The sequence below is a fragment of the Oncorhynchus tshawytscha genome, linkage group LG15, assembly GCF_018296145.1.
Source record: "Oncorhynchus tshawytscha isolate Ot180627B linkage group LG15, Otsh_v2.0, whole genome shotgun sequence".
NCBI lineage: Eukaryota > Metazoa > Chordata > Actinopteri > Salmoniformes > Salmonidae > Oncorhynchus > Oncorhynchus tshawytscha.
In genome coordinates this window covers 5,745,068-5,764,599 of record NC_056443.1, presented here as the reverse complement: position 1 = coordinate 5,764,599, position 19,532 = coordinate 5,745,068, and the positions used below count along the sequence as shown (strand labels likewise).

The following is a 19,532-nucleotide window of genomic DNA, read 5'->3' as shown; positions in this document are numbered from 1 at the left end:
GATTATGAATATTGAGTTTTACTTACATTTATTCTAGGCTATATATTTTTCTTTCCATTGATTTGTAACAGGTGCAACAGGACATTTATTTTCCCCTGACTTGGGATGCTCTCCAAGGTGCTGAAACGCACTTTGACAGACTCTAATACAAAATATGTCCTCACAACCAATTATAGCCTAATAATAATAATAAAACACAATTATTTTGAGAATTGACCTGAAAGGACCTTTTAAGCATACATTTATTTGGCAAGTTAATAACACATTATATTCTATATTATTATACAAACACGTGATAGTAAAGAATGGAAAAACAGTCGATCATTTGGATTAATCAGAATTCAGGATATAATCAAACACATTCTCTAACATGCTAGACATACACATTGCATTTCCTTGTTGTGTTATATAGGCCTAGCTATTTCTAGCATAATGCAAGGATGTATTTTTGTTATTTGCGATTTAACCAATATAGATAGAATACTCAAGTGCGAATTAGATCGTCTTCAAAGCCTGAGCTAATAGTTCTGGAACAGCACTCTTCCAATGTAATCCCTCTCAGCTGGTTACAGAAAATGACATCGGTTAACCTATCAATACTGTAGTGGCGGTGTTGGATTTCTAGAACATACTGAAAAGGGTATGTTAAAATAATACTTCTCCTTGTTGGTGTTAACAAAAATCTAACGAAAAACTCACTCACTTATCGAATAATTCATTTAAACTTAATACTTGTTTTATGTAACTTCATATTTACAATGAGTGACTAATTTCGATGTGCATTTTCATTGGCTTAGTAGTATGTCTGTGTGATTCATTGAGCGAGTGCTCCTCTAATATTGACGACTAAAATGAAAATGTTCTACTTAAAATGACTAGTGTCTGGGATGCAGTAGGTATTTATGAATAATTTATATAAAGATGAAGCAGAATGCATTAGATGTTATAATGGACAAGCACACAGATTATAAATACAAAGAGTATAATGGAAATCTACAAGATTGATGAAATGCATTGAGATTCTATCATTGCGCACATCAGTATTGAAGGATGTCTCCAAAGTGGTCTCCTTACTCCATCTTCCGCAGGGCATTGCACAAGATCCCAATTTCCCCTAAAATAAAAGCAACATGATAACATTAGGTAGTTCATCTGTGAAAGATTAAGAAACATTACATTCCAGTAGGAGTTGGGCATTCATACCAATATTGTATTGCATTAAACTGTTTTCAATTTGGAAAAGGCAAGACAAAAATAAATCCTAGCGTGGTCTTCTATAGCTCAGTTGGTAGGTCATGGTTCTTGCAATGCCAGAGTACTGGGTTTGATTCCCAGGACCACCCTTATGTAAAATGTATGCCTCCATCACTGTAAGCCGCTTTGAATAAAAGTGTACGCTAAATAGCATATACTACACACAGTGTATATAAATGACAATTGGTAGAAAATCTCATTTGAATCCATTTCCAGTAGTACTTGATGTTGGTATTTGCATAAGGGGTTATTGAGACGTTCGTTTTATGAGGACTCCATAGAAATGTCACACACCACTGATGTTGTCAGCCAGGTTTCTCAGCTGCTGGGTGTTATCCAAGACTTCAATGCTTTGGGTGTACGCATTGTAGCGCACTGAGAAAGGCCTGGGGATGGTGTCGGCAAATTTCCTGTATAAAGAGTCATAACATAGGACTTTCAATTGAAAATGTGAACGTATATATTGCGATATAAAGATCCAGAGTTCCAAAGCAAATGCAGTGAATGAATGTGACATAATTAACGTTTAATATTGTGCAGATGTTAAATATTACCTGACTCTCTCTTTGGCGTCATCAAAGCTCTCTGCAACAAAGTAAACGGGTTGGAACTCAGTGATTGGGTACTTCTGGAGGCTGGTCTTTGCAGGGTCAAATGGTTGAATCTTGGGCTTGTCTGTCAAAGAGTACTGTAAAACAATTCAAACAGTCAAATGTTATTCCAGAGTTTGACTCCAACTCTAATCCCCACTTATGGGAGATGCACCACTGTCATGGGAGATGCACCACTGTCATGGGAGATGCACCACTGTCATGGGAGATGCACCACTGTCATGGGAGATGCACCACTGTCATGGGAGATGCACCACTGTCATGGGAGATGCACCACTGTCATGGGAGATGCACCACTGTCATGAATCAATCTACAATGAGCAGAATCCAGGTTACAAGTCCTCATTTGGTGTTTTGAGGTCACGGACCACTAGCAGTGTGCAATTCCTCAATGACATTCTGTGCGCCTCGGTAGTAGTAAACAGGAAGTGCAGTGTGAATGGCGTCCTGCTGTGATATGACTCAGCTAACTGCTCATCCTCTGATTACAATGTCTGATGTGACTTAAGATATGAATTCTGTCTCTGCCCCCTACTTTTCCAGTGAACCACTAACCCACTCCTCACCAGTTTCCCCCAGTGACACATTTAGCCTGAGCCCTGGGTGGACCACTAACAAACTGATTGACAGCTGTATCGCATTAGTGGAAACCAAGATTGGTATCAGGGCAGATCTGACGGTTTTGACTAGTGGAAGTTACTTTTCGTAGCAGGTTAGGAGAACTTACCTGGCAGGTTTGGAGAATTAGGTTAAGATTAGAACTGTCCCCGACATATCTAGCTACAACCAGGTCTGCCCTGAGAACCGTCTTCAATTTGACTAATGCGATGCTGCTGACTGACAGCCCACTGGGCTACCTCATAGGGATTTGTTTATATTAGAACTGCAGAAAGGAGGCCTGCGCACGTGGGCATAAAAACAGGTCATGAAAGACACCCTCGCAAAAATAGCCACATGGCTAAATGGCAACCAAATCAAATTTTATTTGTCACATACACATGGTTAGCAGATGTTAATGTGAGTGTAGCGAAATGTTTGTGCTTCTAGTTCCAACAATGCAGTAATAACCAACGAGTAATCTAACAATTTCACAACAACTACCTTATACACACACAAGTGTAAAGGAATGAAGAATATGTACATAAAAATATGAGTGATGGTACAGAATTGCATAGGCAAGATGCAGTAGATGGTGGTATTGGGTACAGGATATACATATGAGATGAGTAATGTAGGGTATGTAAACATTATATGAAGTGGCATTGTTTAAAGTGGCTAGTGATACATTTTTCATCAATTTTTACATTATTAAAGTGGCTGGAGTTGAGTCAGTATGTTGGCAGTAGCCACTCAATGTTAGTGGGGGCTGTTTAACAGTCTGATGGCCTTGAGATTGAAGCTGTTTTTCAGTCTCTCGGTCCCTGCTTTGATGCACCTGTACTGACCTCGCCTTCTGGATGATAGCGGGGTGAACAGGCAGTGGCTCGGGTGGTTGTTGATCCTTATGGCCTTCCTGTGACATTGGGTGGTGTAGGTGTCCTGGAGGGCAGGTAGTTTGCCCCTGGTGATGCGTTGTGTAGACCTCACTACCCTTTGGAGAGCCTTACAGTTGTGGGTGGAGCAGTTGCCGTACCAGGCGGTGATATAGCCCGACAGGATGCTCTCGATTGTGCATCTGTAAAAGTTTGTGTGCTTTTGGTGACAAGCCAAATTTCTTCAGCTTCCTGAGGTTGAAGAGGCGTCTCTGCGCCTTCTTCACCACGCTGTCTGTGTGGGTGGACCAATTCAGTTTGTCCGTGATGTGTACGCCAAGGAACTTAACTTACTACCTTCTCCACTACTGTCCCGTCAATGTGGATAGGGGGGTGCTCCCTCTGCTGTTTCCTGAAGTCCACGATCATCTCCTTTGTTTTGTTGACGTTGAGTGTGGGGTTATTTTCCTGACACCACACTCCGAGGGCCCTCACCTCCTCCCTGTAGGCCGTCTCGTCGTTGTTGGTAATCAAGCCTACCACTGTAGTGTCATCTGCTAACTTGATGATTGAGTTGGAGGCGTGCATTGCCACGCAGTTGTGGGTGAACAGGGAGTACAGGAGAGGTCTCAGAACGCACCCTTGTGGGGCCCCAGTGTTGAGGATCAGCGGGGTGGAGATGTTGTTACCTACCCTCACCACCTGGGGGCGGCCCGTCAGGAAGTCCAGTACCCAGTTGCACAGGGCGGGGTCGAGACCCAGGGTCTCGAGCTTGATGACGAGCTTGGAGGGTACTATGGTTTTAAATGCTGAGCTGTAGTCGATGAACTGCATTCTCACAAAGGTATTCCTCTTGTCCAGATGGGTTAGGGCAGTGTGCAGTGTGGTTGCGATTGCGTCGTCTGTTGACCTATTGGGGCGGTAAGCAAATTGGAGTGGGTCTAGGGTGTCAGGTAGGGTGGAGGTGATATGGTCCTTGACTAGTCTCTCAAAGCACTTCATGATGACGGAAGTGAGTGCTGCGGGGCGGTAGTCGTTTAGCTCAGTTACCTTAGCTTTCTTGGGAACAGGAACAATGGTGGCCCTCTTGAAGCATGTGGGAACAGCAGACTGGGATAAGGATTGATTGGACATGTCCGTACACACACCAGCCAGCTGGTCTGCACATGCTCTGAGGACGCTGCTGGGGATGCCGTCTGGGCTGCAGGCTGCGAGGGTTAACACGTTTAAATGTTTTACTCACGTCGTCTGCAGTGAAGAAGAGTCCGCAGGTTTTGGTAGTGGGTCGTGTCAGTGGCACTGTATTGTCCTCAAAGCGAGCAAAGAAGTTGTTTAGTCTGTCTGGGAGCAAGACATCCTGGTCCGCGACTGGGTTGGTTTTCGTTTTATAATCCGTGATTGACTGTAGACCCTGCCACATATCTCTTGTGTCTGAGCCGTTGAATTGCGACTCTACTTTGTCTCTACTGACGCTTAGCTTGTTTGATTGCCTTGCAGAGGGAATAGCTACACTGTTTGTATTCGGTCATGTTTCCGGTCACCTTGCCCTGATTTAAAAGCAGTGGTTCGCACTTTCAGTTTCGTTCAAATGCTGCCATCAATCCACGGTTTCTGGTTTGGTAATATTTTAATAGTTGCTGTGGGTACGACATCGCTGATGCACTTGCTAATAAACTTGCTGGGATCCGATCCATTGCCCTGGGTGGTGGGCAAAACTGAGGATCTGCTTCGGGAAAGTCGTATTCCTAATCGTAATGATGGTGAGTTGACGTTGCTCTTATATCCAATAGTTCCTCCCGACTGTATGTAATTAAACCTGAGATTACCTGGGGTCCCAATGTAAGAAATAACACGTAAAAAAAACAAAATACTACATAGTTTCCTAGGAACGCGAAGCGAGGCGGCCATCTCTGTCGGCGCCGGAATTGTTCTGTTGTGAAGATGCCCAACATGTGACCACTATGGCTGCTTCTAGCATCTATTTGTCATTGTAAGTCGCTCTGGAAGGTGTAAATCCAATGTAAATACCTGCAGCTCTCCAAATGATGAGAGAAGACCAGCTCCATAGGCCTTGATCTCAGAGCCCTGCTTGCAGAGGCCAAACTCCACTGTGAACCAATAGACCTGTGGACAGGCAGACACAAGGGCTCATCACACATTCAATATTGTTTTGCCTTCCTCTGGTATCAGGAGTCGTCTCACAACATCAACTACAGCCGTCTGAGATACTTACAGTAGCAAGCCTCTCAATGTACTCGTCGGGGGCACCCAGGGAAGCCAGACCGATTTCCTGTTCAGAATGGCATCAAATAAATCATGTTATTGTCCATACAGTTGAAGTCGGAAGTTTACATACACCTTAACCAAATACATTTTAAACTCAGTTTCACAATTCCTGACATTTAATCCTAGTAAAATTTCCCTGTCTTAGGTCAGTTAGAATCACCACCTTATTATAAGAATGTGAAATGTCAGAATAATAGTAGAAATAGTTATTTATTTCTTTCAGCTTTTATTTCTTTCATCACATTCCCAGTGTGTCAGAACTTTACATACACTCAATTAGTATTTGGTACCATTGCCTTTAAATTGTTTAACTTGGGTCAAATGTTTCAGGTAGCCTTCCATAAGCTTCCCACAATAAGTTGGGTGAATTTTGGCCCATTTCTACTGACAGAGCTGGTGTAACTGAGTCAGATTTGCAGGCCTCCTAGCTCGCACACGCTTTTTCAGTTCTACCCACACATTTTCTATAGGATTGAGGTCGGGGCTTTGTTATGGCCACTCCAATACCTTGACATTGTTGCCCTTAAGCCATTTTGCCACAACTTTGGAAGTATGCTTGGGGTCATTGTCCATTTGGAAGACCCATTTGCGACCAAGCTTTAACTTCCTGACTGATGTCTTGAGATGTTGCTTCAATATATCCACATAATTATCCTGCCCTCATGATGCCATCTATTTTGTGAAGTGCACCAGTCCCTCCTGCAGCAAAGCACCCCCACAACATGATGCTGCCACCCCCGTGCTTCATGGTTGGGATGGTGTTCTTCGGCTTGCAAGCCTCCCCCTTTTTCCTTCAAACATAACGATGGTCATTATGGCCAAACAGTTCTATTTTTGTTTCATCAGACCAGATGACATTTCTCCAAAAAGTACGATCATTGTCCCCATGTGCAGTTACAAACCGTAGTCTGGCTTTTTTTATGGCGGTTTTGGAGCAGTGGCTTCTTCCTTGCTGAGCAGCCTTTCAGGTTATGTCGATATAGGACTCGTTTTACTGTGGATAAAGATGCTTTTGCACCTGTTTCCTCCAGCATCTTCACAAGGTCCTTTGCTGTTGTTCTGGGATTGATTTGCACTTTTCACACTAAAGTACGTTCATCTCTAGGAGACATAATGCGTCTCCTTCCTGAGCGGTGTGACGGCTGCGTGGTCCCATGGTGTTTATACTTGCGTACTATTGTTTGTACAGATGAACGTGGTACCTTCAGGCGTTTGGAAATTGCTGCCAAGGATGAACCAGAATTTTCTGAGGTCTTGGCTGATTTCTTTTGATTTTCCCATGATGTCAAGCAAAGAGGCACTGAGTTTGAAGGTAGGCCTTGAAATACATCCACAGGTACACCTCCAATTGACTCAAATGATGTCAATTAGCCTACCAGAAGCTTCTAAAGCCATGACATCATTTTCTGGAATTTTCCAAGCTATTTAAAGGCACCGTCATTTTAGTGTATGTAAACTTCTGACCCACTGGAATTGTGATACAGTGAAATAATCCGTCTGTAAACAATTGTTGGAAAAACTACTTGTGTCATGCACAAAGTAGATGTCCTAACAGACTTGCAAAAACTATAGTTTGTTTACAAGAAATTTGTGGAGTGGTTGAAAAACGAGTTTTAATGACTCCAACCTAAGTGTATGTAAACTTCTGACTTCAACTGTATCTGCTTCAGGATATTGTGCTGTAACACAGATGAAAGCGTTCTACAGGAGTAAAACCAATATTAGAGAAAAACTGACACATGCAGTACAGTTGCATGGTATTCTCCTCAATCCTCTTCAACATTATGACTAGCATGACTGTGTTTGAAGCTGATCTTTAAAGTGGTACCCTTTTTCACGCCAACGATAGTTCTCTGAAGTTATGATACCAGCAGGGGTTAAAGAAAGTTCATGTCCTCTTGTGTTCTTTACCTGTGAGAATTGGGCAAAGGTCGGGTCAGCAAACAGAGGAACATGGCCCAGGAGTTCATGGCAGACATCCCTGTGGAGAGATGTAAGTCAATGACTGTAGAACATATTCAACTGGTCCCAAGGTGGGGTGTGATACCTATATAAAGGTACGGACACAACAGAGGCGTTTGCCGGCCGAAAATACTTAACAGGGTGCCGTAATTTGCAAACCGATTACCAACCGATTCTATGGGTGTGGAAACGGGCGAAAATGACAAATCGGACGGCCCATAAAACATACCATGGCAATGTTGTCTTTTTGATGTTTTTTTCCCCTTAAAATGATGAGGGTGACACTTACGGCTCAGGTGTGTACATGGGCTTGGATTGGTGCCGGATGTACTGTGTAGAGTGGAAGACTCGGAAGGCCAGACCAGCCAGGAAATCCCGAGAGGAGAGCAGGCCAGCAACTGGGCGCAGCCGAAAACCTGTGCACGCTAAAACAGAGAGGAGGGGAGGGTACCATGTCAGTGTATGTGGGACGCTGATAGAAGCATAGGAAGTGGGGCACTTAGGCACAATCGGTTGTCTTTACACTGCAGGTAGTGTGAGATGTCCTCCAGCTGGGGGATGTTGTCCTGCCTGTAGCCGCAGTACTGCTCCAGCAGGGGGAACACACGGTTGTGCTCGCGGCAGGCGTGCGTGGGGTACAGAGTCTTCAGCTCATTGAACACTGTGCTCCATGTGGCCTTCTCCTCCGCTGTGTACTCCACCTTGGGAATGACCTGGCCACTGAAACAGAGAGACACACTGTTGTTAAAACACACTTGTGTATAATATGTTATTCTATGCACAGACACACAGTCCCTATTTGGTGAGGGAGGATGGATGAGGGGGGGATCAGTGAGTGGATTCACTTCATTATTCTACCAAGGTCCCACTGCTATGTAAATGTGAGCTTCCTGTGAGGGCGTTTTCATTGGGGCTGGCGCTCTTTGTAGTTCCTGGGAATAATGAAGTCTCAATTATGCGAACAAAGCTAGAGGCTTCAAATCCACCACTGCCCCCTCTGTAATTTGTCCCCTTTTGTTTGTGGTCATTTTCAATAAAAGGCCAAGCGGGGACTGAAATGAGGCTGGAGGAGAGGGACATAGATCACTTCTAGTAGCCCAAGAGAAAAAGTATTCTAGTCTGGATGGATGAATAGTTACTGTCTGTAGCTGTAGGCAATGTCGGCAAACTCCTTCCTCCTGGTTCTGTACACTGGGTCTGTGAAGCCCTGGAGTGAAAGACAGAAGTAATCCATGTTAGATCTTATTTATGGTCACTGCCTGGCCCTGTATATAGTGTGTAAATCCTCAGCTAGGACTACTTGGACTCTTTGACAGCATCATACTCTCCCACTCTGCTGAGAGCCCTGGCTGGAAACGCATATTCAAATGAGGCCTTTGTAGAATGTATGCTGCTCATGAGGAATACATTTCACTTTATAGACGGTGGCAAAAGGGAGCAATTATCTATAATTATAGGGGCTCAATTAAAGCAATGACATCAATTTGGGGCCCTAGAGAGTTTCCATTAGAATAGATAGCAGAGTGGGGACTCATCACGATTTGAGTCTTTCATAAAACACACGTGTGGGTGCACATGCACACACACATGTACATGCGTATGTACACGCACACACACAAATCAAATGAAATAGTAATTGTCACACGCTTCGTATAACAAGTGTGACCTAACAGTGAAATGTCAACTTACGGGCCCTTCCCAACAATGCAGACACACATACAATACAAAGCAGACAGCCAGTACACAGTGTGTAGGATGTAAACAGACAGTAATAAATGGTTGATCCTTACAGGGTGATCAGAATCCAGCTCAGATCCGTAGCTCAGAATCTGGTTGGCAAAGCGATCCAAGTCCTGGATGTCATTGGGGAACCATGGAACTGTGGGACGGGGGAATCTCCTCATTACCCAGTTCAGGTGAATGACAAATAGATATATACATGGCCAAAACAGACCAGAGTAAAATCAGTCAAAACAATGGTGCATAACTTCTTGAGATGTAGAAAACTACAATTTAGTATTATTTACAATTGTCTGTAGTATATCTGCCTTGTGTTCAATGTCCAGTTCCAAAATGTAAATTGATTGAAACAAGTGAAGCCCAAATGATTATTGATGTGGATGGCTTTGAGGGGGATTTGCCTGCAGGGTGCTTTGTATTGGGATAGAACACTATCCAGTAACCATGTTGACAGTGAACAGAGCACCAGAGAAGGTCACCCATTGGCTCATTTATGACAGTTAGAAGTACTGGACATGAACCATTAATCTAAATCGAGGCCGTGTGGTCCAGCCTGAGGCTAGGAGAACAATGGGATCCCACCAGACTCCTCTCAAAACAGCCTGTCTCCATCTCAGACCATAAATATCTCTAATATCCTCCAATCACACATTAACCTGTCGCCCTGTCCAGTAGACCATAGGGCTAGGCAGAGGGGGCTTGGTGGTGGCCCTGTTTATCTGTCCGGGATGAGCGATGACCCTGTTCGGATTTCCCTCCTCTGGGTCTGTGATAGAGGCAGTCTGTTCTGTGACAGTCGGTGACACTGGGCTCCTCTGTTTGCAGCCAGGCCAGTTGGTGCCCAGTAACTAAACTAATGTCATTGTGGAAACAACTAATAAAGGAGGCTGGATGTGAGGGACAGGCCATCCATCTCCGCGGCGACGCTCATCACCTCATTAGACAGTCTGGCTGATGGCCTGCTAAAGCGCCACCCAAAGTTCAGATCATGTGACACACACACACAGGCTTTGTCTACTTCCCCCTTCTCCCTCCTAGACACAAATATATCATCATATAATTATTGTTAAGTACACTTAAAATAATGATTTAATAGTCATGATTTGAATCAGTCATGGTTTTTAAAACTTTCAGTCATGGTTTCTAATATGTTATATGCATATCTAGATTGATTATTCATTGATAATATCTTTCTATATACATACACTCATACACACCAGGATTAGGATGAATTCCATTTCAACTCTAGTCAATTCAAAAAGTAATTCTGTATTCCAATTCCAAATATTCCTAATTAAAAAGCATTGCCGAGAGTTGGAATTAACCCCAATCCTGATACACACACCTGTGTCCTTCTGTTTGTTGCGTGAGAGCTCGTGCACGTGGCCACTGATCTCGGTGCGCAGGCCGTCGATGACCTCGTCCAGGGACTTGGAGTAGCTGGTGTCCACGCTGATGAAGAACTCAAACTCCTGGTTGTTCAGTCGCGACGGGCGAGACTCGATGTGCATCAGGTTGATGCCCTTCTCCTGTTGAGTCAGAGACAGAGGAGAAGCCATGTAGCTCTGTAAATCCTGTGCTGGGTGGTTCAATCCTGCTATTAGATCTTGTAAATCACTTTATTTCTTTGGTTATTTTGTTTTGTATATTTACTTTAAAAGCATTATTGTATTATTGACAATAAAAGTTAGGTTACATCTTTGAAAAATGAGTTTACAAACCTGTGATTCAACTCATGACGATCCAGCACTGGAAATACGTTGTGTGGACTTAGCATACCCCTAGAGGGCGCCAAGTGCACATCCAAACAGTGGTCATTTGACAGGCTTTGTGGAGTCGACCATGCCCTTAGGACAGAACAGTACACCACTAAACAATCACCCAGATAATTAACTGTGGGCTGGATGTTATAGAACCGACTAGACCCAGGACGTGAGCTGTGGTAGCATTGAAAGGGCTTGCACAACAACCATATGAATCTGCTGTTGTTTCAACATCCAACAGCATTTAGTTACAAAACAACGCTCCAAAATATGCCCCCCGCCCAGTTAATGTGGACCCAGGGCCTCTATGGGTCATTTGGGTAGATTTGTGTACTTCCTAGGGATGTCGCTATGCTCCTGGTGACTTTTGAAGTGGAATGAATGTCTACCACAAGGCCTCATGTGAGTGACATTAATCCTTCCAGTGCCCTGGCTGGGCTAAGGCCTTGGTCCGGTCATGACAAGCTTACTGATGCTAGGAATTAACTCCTCGCATGTCATCCATCACATGGGCTGGCGTTTCAGAGGGATAAACAGGGAGTTAGTGAGATGTAACTGGGGACTGGAACTGCATAGGAGGACTTCTTGACTCCAAATGAACACTGTATATGTACATGGGTATGAATGATGCTGGTTATGCAGCTGGTAATATGGATATATGGAGCCAATGTAAACGTTTCCTTTGTATTCGGTCCTTCCTACTTGAGCTGTCATTTTCAGGTTCTCACATTCAAATTATGATGGTTTCTACTTGGATGCCTTCGATGTTTCACTCCACATACATAAAGCCATATGGGAACATTGTATTCCGAAACCATGCATATGATCCTGTCTTCCCACTGCTGACTGAGAGGTGCTCTACAGGGGGGCAGCTGATGTTGATGGTTGTCAGGGTAACGTGGCCTGTTTTTATAGAAAAGGAGGGTGTGGATGCTGGAAGGTGATTGGACTAAAACTTGGTCTGATGGTGGGGAGGTTTGGGGTTTTACAGGGAGATGGGGGCGGAGTAGGGGGTGGATCTGGGGAATGAGAGCTCATAGGTGCAGAGGAGCTTCTCATGTTTACATTTGGAGCACAGCATGTGGAAGATACTTATTGATCTCACACATCTCCACAAACACACATTAAGAGTTTTTTTTAATCTGTAGGGGAGAGTGGGGTAAGTTGAGCTGTTATTTACATTCAGCATCACAACATCAAGGGAAATATAGTATTCTTTCTAACAAAGATATCTACATATATTTCAGGATGGTGTGTGTCCCTGGAAATAATCAGAATTCATAATAGTTTTGAAAACGGCTTGCCCCCCCAAAAAAAGTGGTCTCTTGTCACAACTTACCCTGGGTAGGTTGAAAATAGGGATGGGGTGAGTGGGTGATGGGAATGGAAGGTCAAAGTTTACTTCATGGAATGGGGATGTGGTATATTGTATATTTAAATGTATGCCTACTTTCAGATATAGATATCTCTGTACAAAATCACTAACCCTTCCATTTCGTGACCAGTTGTCTGGGACAGGGATGTTGTTTCGATGTACCAATTCGTAGGCAAGTTATTTTGAGGCGATTAGGCCCATGAAACTGGTCTGCGAAATTCTTGATATGTTTATCAAGCTCAGCCTCCATGTCAATCAGATAAGACCTCGTGTGCCTCTGCTACTCTCTCATAGCCTCTCTTTCACAAGGAACATGTTAGTTTTCTTTTTTTGTCAATGTACCTCTTCAGTGTCATTCAGTCTATTTTTTCCCCATCCATTGCTGCTGATCGAATGGACTTCTTCCCCTCTCTCACTCCGTTGGCTGCTCTCTCAAGAACCTAAAGGGGGCTAGACCCCTGATTGTTTTACATTTGTATACACAGGACATGAGGATGTCTGCTCTGTAACAATACAAATGCAATATCTTGAGTTCATATGCATGACCTATTGCAGGCATATTATGCATACAACTGACCAAATTGAAACATTTGTATGGAGAATGGTAACCATTGGCTCTACTTGTCCTAATGTCCATTTTCTCAACTTACTCCAAGGCAAACATTTTGTCTATATTAGCCAACAGAGCTACAAGGATGAACTTTCAAGCTAGGTTTAGAACCTCATGTGAAGTTTATAGAGACCCCAACTGATGTATAAAACCATCTACTTTGGTTTTGATTCAAGCATCATGAAACGTATAGCACACTAAATTAATTTATTTTCTGTTTTTTGGACCTAACTTACCACTTTTTCCATGTGGTTTCTTCCTTCACAAGACTCCATGAAATGATGACCTCTTCCTAAATATTTGGTCAGATGATTCATTGTGTGTATGGTTTCTTAGAAACAAGGGGTGGCTCAACTAACCCTTTGACACAACTTACCCCGCTCTCCCCTACAAGTGAGGCACAAGACAATCCAATTCTGTTTTGACCACTAGGACATTAAACGTTGATAGCACTTCATCGTCGAAGGTGAAACAATGGATGTGCTGCCCAACAGCCCCGACTGCGTGCTACGAAGTACACAGTCGTTTAAGTCAACACAAAATAAATAAAAAACAATGCACCTTGGTACAGGGTCAACTGTTGCTGGTGGCAACAACACAACATGGTTAAATGAACGCAGTAGCCATAACTGGTGACCATTTTGGGGTCGGATGGGTGTCTTCCAGTCTGTTTGACTATTTCAAAAACAGAAACCTCAGCCTGCATCGTGGATCAAAGAGCGGCCTGGAAAGATTGTGTCCACAGTTGCTCCCGTAGATATCTAAGATAAAGATGTCATCACACTAACAGTTACCATAGAGCCGTAAATCTACACTGTCAGGCTTACATCCCCTCAACTCTAAATGCAGTAACCTACATTAACAACATTGGCTACTAATACATTGGGCAACCAGCACATTGGACAAAGATGTCAGATCAACAATCACATTTTGGTTAATATTTGATTGAGTTGTCAACAAACTCAAAATATTTCAAATAGACCAAACCTTGAACCCTGGTTGAAAGGTCTTGGGTTAAAGTGACACAACAATGTTCAACATGTATGTGTTAAGACAGCTACAGCATCATCCATAATGAAAGCAATGGTATCGTTTTGATTCCGAAATAACAAGGAAACAATGTTGACAAACACTTTTTACCCAGAGGTAGAGGGAACCTACTGCACCAACCTAAAGCCTAGGACTTGAATGATACATTATGTAAAAAAAACCTTGGGGTAGTCCTCCAACTCCTTCACACCCTGCTGGAAACTCTCCACTAACATTTGGCTAGTTAAATGTTCATGTACATTCTGCCCCAGGGAAATGTCCATTATTCATACTTCATGGGGGTGCAGTAGTTACAGTACAGTGTGTACAACTATGTACTGTATTCAGCCAGACACGGGTCCTTTACTGAGGCAGGTACCAGGATGCAGGAGGATGGTCAGTAACCTCGAACATCTGGCGCTAACTGGAAACATGCTGTCTTATGAAGCGCCTTTGGTTGCGTATCTTGTAAATTCTTACATGGGAGGAGAGAAGGGAAACGAGGGAAGGTCTGGCTAACTCAGTGTGAAGCCCTGGCTGTCTCTTGAAATTGGTCCCCTGGACTGACAAATGGCAGCTAGTAAACTTCTGTCTGATCTTTTAGTCTCTCTGATTTTTATGGGCATGATCGTTACCTCCCTAAAGTTGCTAGTGATAAATGGTCCCGTGGAGCTCATTGGTAGAGCATGGCGCTTGCAACATCAGGGTTGTGGGTTCGATTCCCACAGGAAACCAATATGAAAGCATGTATGAAAATGTATTCCCTCGCTACTGTAAAAGGCTCTGGATTAGAGTGTCTGCTGAATGACTCCAATGTAAACAAAATAACTGTCTTCCTGAAGGAGTGACGAAGCCGTTTTCCTGGTCCAGAACACAGCTGTGAAGTTGACTCTGAAGATACTGTGGATTAGTCTTTTTCCATCTGTTTTATTCATATTTGGTACGCATGGTATGACATGGATAAAAACACCTGATCGTTTGCTTATAGCCTGCTGTTGTGCTTGTACTGAACAACAGCCTCATACTCACCTCTCTTTCTCACCTACAGAAACTATTTTAACATCTAGCTTTTAAAGTTAAATAAAGATTAAATAAATAATAATACAGCTATTTTAGCTTTTACAGCTTTTACAGCTATTTCAGCTTTTACAGCTATTTCAGCTTTAACAGCTTTTACAGCTATTTCAGCTATTTCAGCTTTTACAGCTATTTCAGCTTTTTCAGATTTTACAGCTATTTCAGCTTTTACAGCTTTTACAGCCTTTTCAGCTTTTACAGCTATTTCAGCTATTTCAGCTTTTTGCAGCTTTTACAGCTATTACAGCTATTTCAGCTTTTACAGCTTTTGCAGCTATTACTGCTTTCACAGCTTTTTCAGCTTTTTGCAGCTTTTACAGCTATTACAGCTATTTCAGCTTTTACAGCTACTACTGCTTCCAGCTTTTACAGCTACTACTGCTTCCAGCTTTTACAGCTACTACAGCTTTCACAGCTTTTACAGCTACTACTGCTTCCAGCTTTTACAGCTACTACTGCTTCCAGCTTCTACAGCTACTACAGCTTTCACAGCTTTTACAGCTACTACTGCTTCCAGCTTTTACAGCTACTACTGCTTCCAGCTTTTACAGCTACTACAGCTTTCACAGCTTTTACAGCTACTACTGCTTCCAGCTTTTACAGCTACTACTGCTTCCAGCTTTTACAGCTACTACAGCTTTCACAGCTTTTACAGCTACTACTGCTTCCAGCTTTTACAGCTACTACTGCTTCCAGCTTCTACAGCTACTACAGCTTTCACAGCTTTTACAGCTACTACTGCTTTCAGCTTTTACAGCTACTACTGCTTCCAGCTTTTACAGCTACTACTGCTTCCAGCTTTTACAGCTACTACAACTTTCACAGCTTTTACAGCTACTACTGCTTCCAGCTTTTACAGCTACTACTGCATCCAGCTTTTACAGCTACTACTGCTTTCACAGCTTTTACAGCTACTACTGCTTCCAGCTTTTACAGCTACTACTGCTTCCAGCTTTTACAGCTACTACAGCTTTCACAGCTTTTACAGCTACTACTGCTTCCAGCTTTTACAGCTACTACTGCTTCCAGCTTTTACAGCTACTACAGCTTTCACAGCTTTTACAGCTACTACTGCTTTCAGCTTTTACAGCTACTACTGCTTCCAGCTTTTACAGCTACTACAGCTTTCACAGTTTTTACAGCTACTACTGCTTTCAGCTTTTACAGCTACTACTGCTTCCAGCTTTTACAGCTACTACAGCTTTCACAGCTTTTACAGCTACTACAGCTTTCACAGCTTTTACAGCTACTACTGCTTTCAGCTTTTTCAGCTACTACTGCTTCCAGCTTTTACAGCTACTACAGCTTTCACAGCTTTTACAGCTACTACTGCTCTCAGCTTTTACAGCTACTACTGCTTTCAGCTTTTACAGCTACTACTGCTTTCAGCTTTTTCAGCTACTACTGCTTCCAGCTTTTACAGCTACTACTGCTTTCAGCTTTTACAGCTACTACTGCTTCCAGCTTTTTCAGCTACTACTGCTTCCAGCTTTTACAGCTACTACTGCTTCCAGCTTTTACATTTACTACTGCTTTCAGCTTTTACAGCTACTACTGCTTCCAGCTTTTACAGCTACTACTGCTTTCAGCTTTTACAGCTACTACTGCTTCCAGCTTTTACAGCTACTACTGCTTTCAGCTTTTTCAGCTACTACTGCTTTCAGCTTTTTCAGCTACTACTGCTTCCAGCTTTTACAGCTACTACTGCTTCCAGCTTTTTCAGCTACTACTGCTTTCAGCTTTTTCAGCTACTACTGCTTCCAGCTTTTACAGCTACTACTGCTTCCAGCTTTTTCAGCTACTACTGCTTCCAGCTTTTTCTTTTTTTCTTTTTTTAGCTTTCCAGGTTTTTTACTTCTTATTTGTCCTTGACCCATGACTCATTGGACCCATGACTCATTGGACCCATGACTCGTTGGACAAACACATCAGAGCATTTCAGAATAAAGATTGAACATTACTTTGCATGTGTGTGACTACAGTACATCACTGCACATGTAAAATTGTTTGTTTATACTGTGTACATTCATGTTCATGGTTATGTTGAGTGATTTACCTCAAACAGCCTGAGGGCTTTGGCCAGCGCCCCAACCTCCTCCTTCAGGGAGAAGAAGCAGGACAGCACCCCCGCCTTGGCACTGGTCTCTTCCTCCAGGTACATGGAGCCTTTCCTCTGCAACAAGACAAGACTCACAGCAATTTGACTTATGACCCCCGGGGCTGGACCTTACCACTGCACACATTCCAGGGGGCAACCTTCTGTAGCGTGGTGACCCTTGGCATTACCTCAACTACACAGCTATTTCTCTTCCTTTATGCCCTCTCACTCTTTCGCTCTCTGATTAGCCGAACCGCAAACACGTCGCCCACTCCCTAATGACTGAGCCTCCACAATCTGACCCACAAACCTGATTGGAATCCAGGTAGATCATACAGTTGAACAAATATGCATTATATCATTAGGATTGTGTTAATTTAATCCATGAATGAAAGTATCACTCACAATGAAAAATCATGTTTGGTGTTTGTGTGTGGGCTGTGGTTATAGAACCCAGGTTATTTTGCGTATTCTAAAAGACTTACCTCTTAAAGCGCAAAGCTTTCACACCTTTCCCCTCTGACCTTTTGTAGTAATGACCCCTGACACCATCTCATCCAAATCGACTATTTATCTCTACTCAGCACAAATACCTCGACGTCCACAATTCCTTGAACTTCGATGTTTATTGGGATTCTATCCATTTTGAATCTCCACAGTCCGTTATTGTGATGAATTAACAAACACTAAACGTTTTATCATTACCTCTCAAGCAAAAGCTGGTGTTAAACTGTGCACCCCTTTTCTAGATCAGATTAAAAACATCTATACATATATTTATCACACACATTCCTGCATGGATTCATAGTCACTGACCTTTTAATATGATTCACAATGACTATGAGATGTTTACAATAGTCTAGTCTGTGTTGCCATTCCGCCGACTAGAAAATTCCATCCACAGTGAACAACATACAGTAGCTGGACAATGAATAACATAGCTGCCATTCTAATAGCCGTTTCACCAAATGACACTGTGACTTCATACAATAGCACGTTTTAAAGGGGGTTTGTCTAATGCCAAATATACCTGTTCCCTTCCCTATCTCGTGGCATGGAATTTACTGCACAATAATAATGATATGGCTATATTAAATGAATAGAATCATAAAACCATCAGTTATCCTCATTCTAGTATTATAAGTCAATAAGTTTATAAATGTATATTACTCATTCAACATTATAACATATTGTCATCACCATTATATTATTAGTGAAAAACAAGTTCATAAATGTATGTTGTTAAACATTTAATATGGTTGTTTACACTAGATTTGATGTTTAATATTGCTTACCTCTTTGCCATTGTCCAGTGTGGGATAGTCCCCGTTAATATTTTTGTATGCCTTGTCCATCCTCCAGTCTTCTCGTTGCGCAGGTATGAAACTACTGATGCTGAATGTGTGTGCTTTGGTCGAATTTGTTTGAGCAGCTCAAGTTCAACTTCAGCCATTCATGTTGTCCCACCTGACACCACACCCCCTTATGGTTTGTATCCCTGTCACGCGAATGAGTATAGCCCTATGGAGCCATGACGTTATGAAACTGCTATATTGGCACATTTTGTTCTTTGCTATATTGGCACACCTGGTTCTTATTGTCTAGTGCTGGGGTAGAGGTGGCTGAGTAAATGTTCAGAATCAACGTTTCATAACCATTACCATAACCAAGCCTCCACCCACAGGACTTCCCTGTGATGTAACAGATGAATATGACTTAGGTATATTGATGAAGAGGATGGTCAATGCATTCCTATACTGTGACGCATGCTCATAATGAGACATTAGACCACTATAATGACCCTAAAATCAATAAAGTTGTGTAGCTGCTACTCATATAAGGCTACGTTATGACAGTAAACGACGCAACTTGTATCGATCAAAAGTTTGTTGCAGTTTTTTAGGTATTTTGTGTTATGAATGTTTTGGGGTCGGTTTTGCTTGCTTGGCCCCTCTTACCAGCATCCAGTGGCGTGATGGTGCTCCTAAAAGCCACAAGGTGGCGCCGAACAACCGGTTAAAACAGGTTGTAGCTTATGTTCAATACAGCGCCACTTCAGCGGCCTGCCTACATGACGTCCCTCTCCATAAAAACAAACGGAGAGTTGTAAATTACTTTTCAAAATAAAAACAGTTTGATCCTGAGTGTCTTATAGGACTAAGCCATGTAGGAATACTGTATTTTTTTGTGTCACGTGCCAGGGCAACATACCTGTCAACTGATGAATAAGCCATAAGTATTTCACATGACTCTAA

At 42.7% G+C, this 19,532-nt stretch overlaps 1 protein-coding gene across 1 annotated transcript; it reads right to left on the bottom strand.

Annotated features, from left to right (window-relative positions):
* Positions 1–212: 212 nt before the first annotated feature.
* Positions 213–18,751, bottom strand: LOC112214201 (phenylalanine-4-hydroxylase). Its single transcript, XM_024372786.2, has 13 exons — positions 18,573–18,751; positions 17,236–17,352; positions 10,671–10,854; positions 9,376–9,464; positions 8,725–8,792; positions 8,109–8,305; positions 7,875–8,010; positions 7,535–7,604; positions 5,571–5,627; positions 5,366–5,461; positions 1,809–1,942; positions 1,549–1,664; positions 213–1,114 (listed from the first exon to the last, which is right to left on the bottom strand). Exons 1-13 carry the CDS (start codon positions 18,630–18,632, stop codon positions 1,071–1,073), a joined length of 1,368 nt encoding a protein of 455 aa, XP_024228554.1. The 5' UTR covers positions 18,633–18,751; the 3' UTR covers positions 213–1,070.
* Positions 18,752–19,532: the final 781 nt, after the last annotated feature.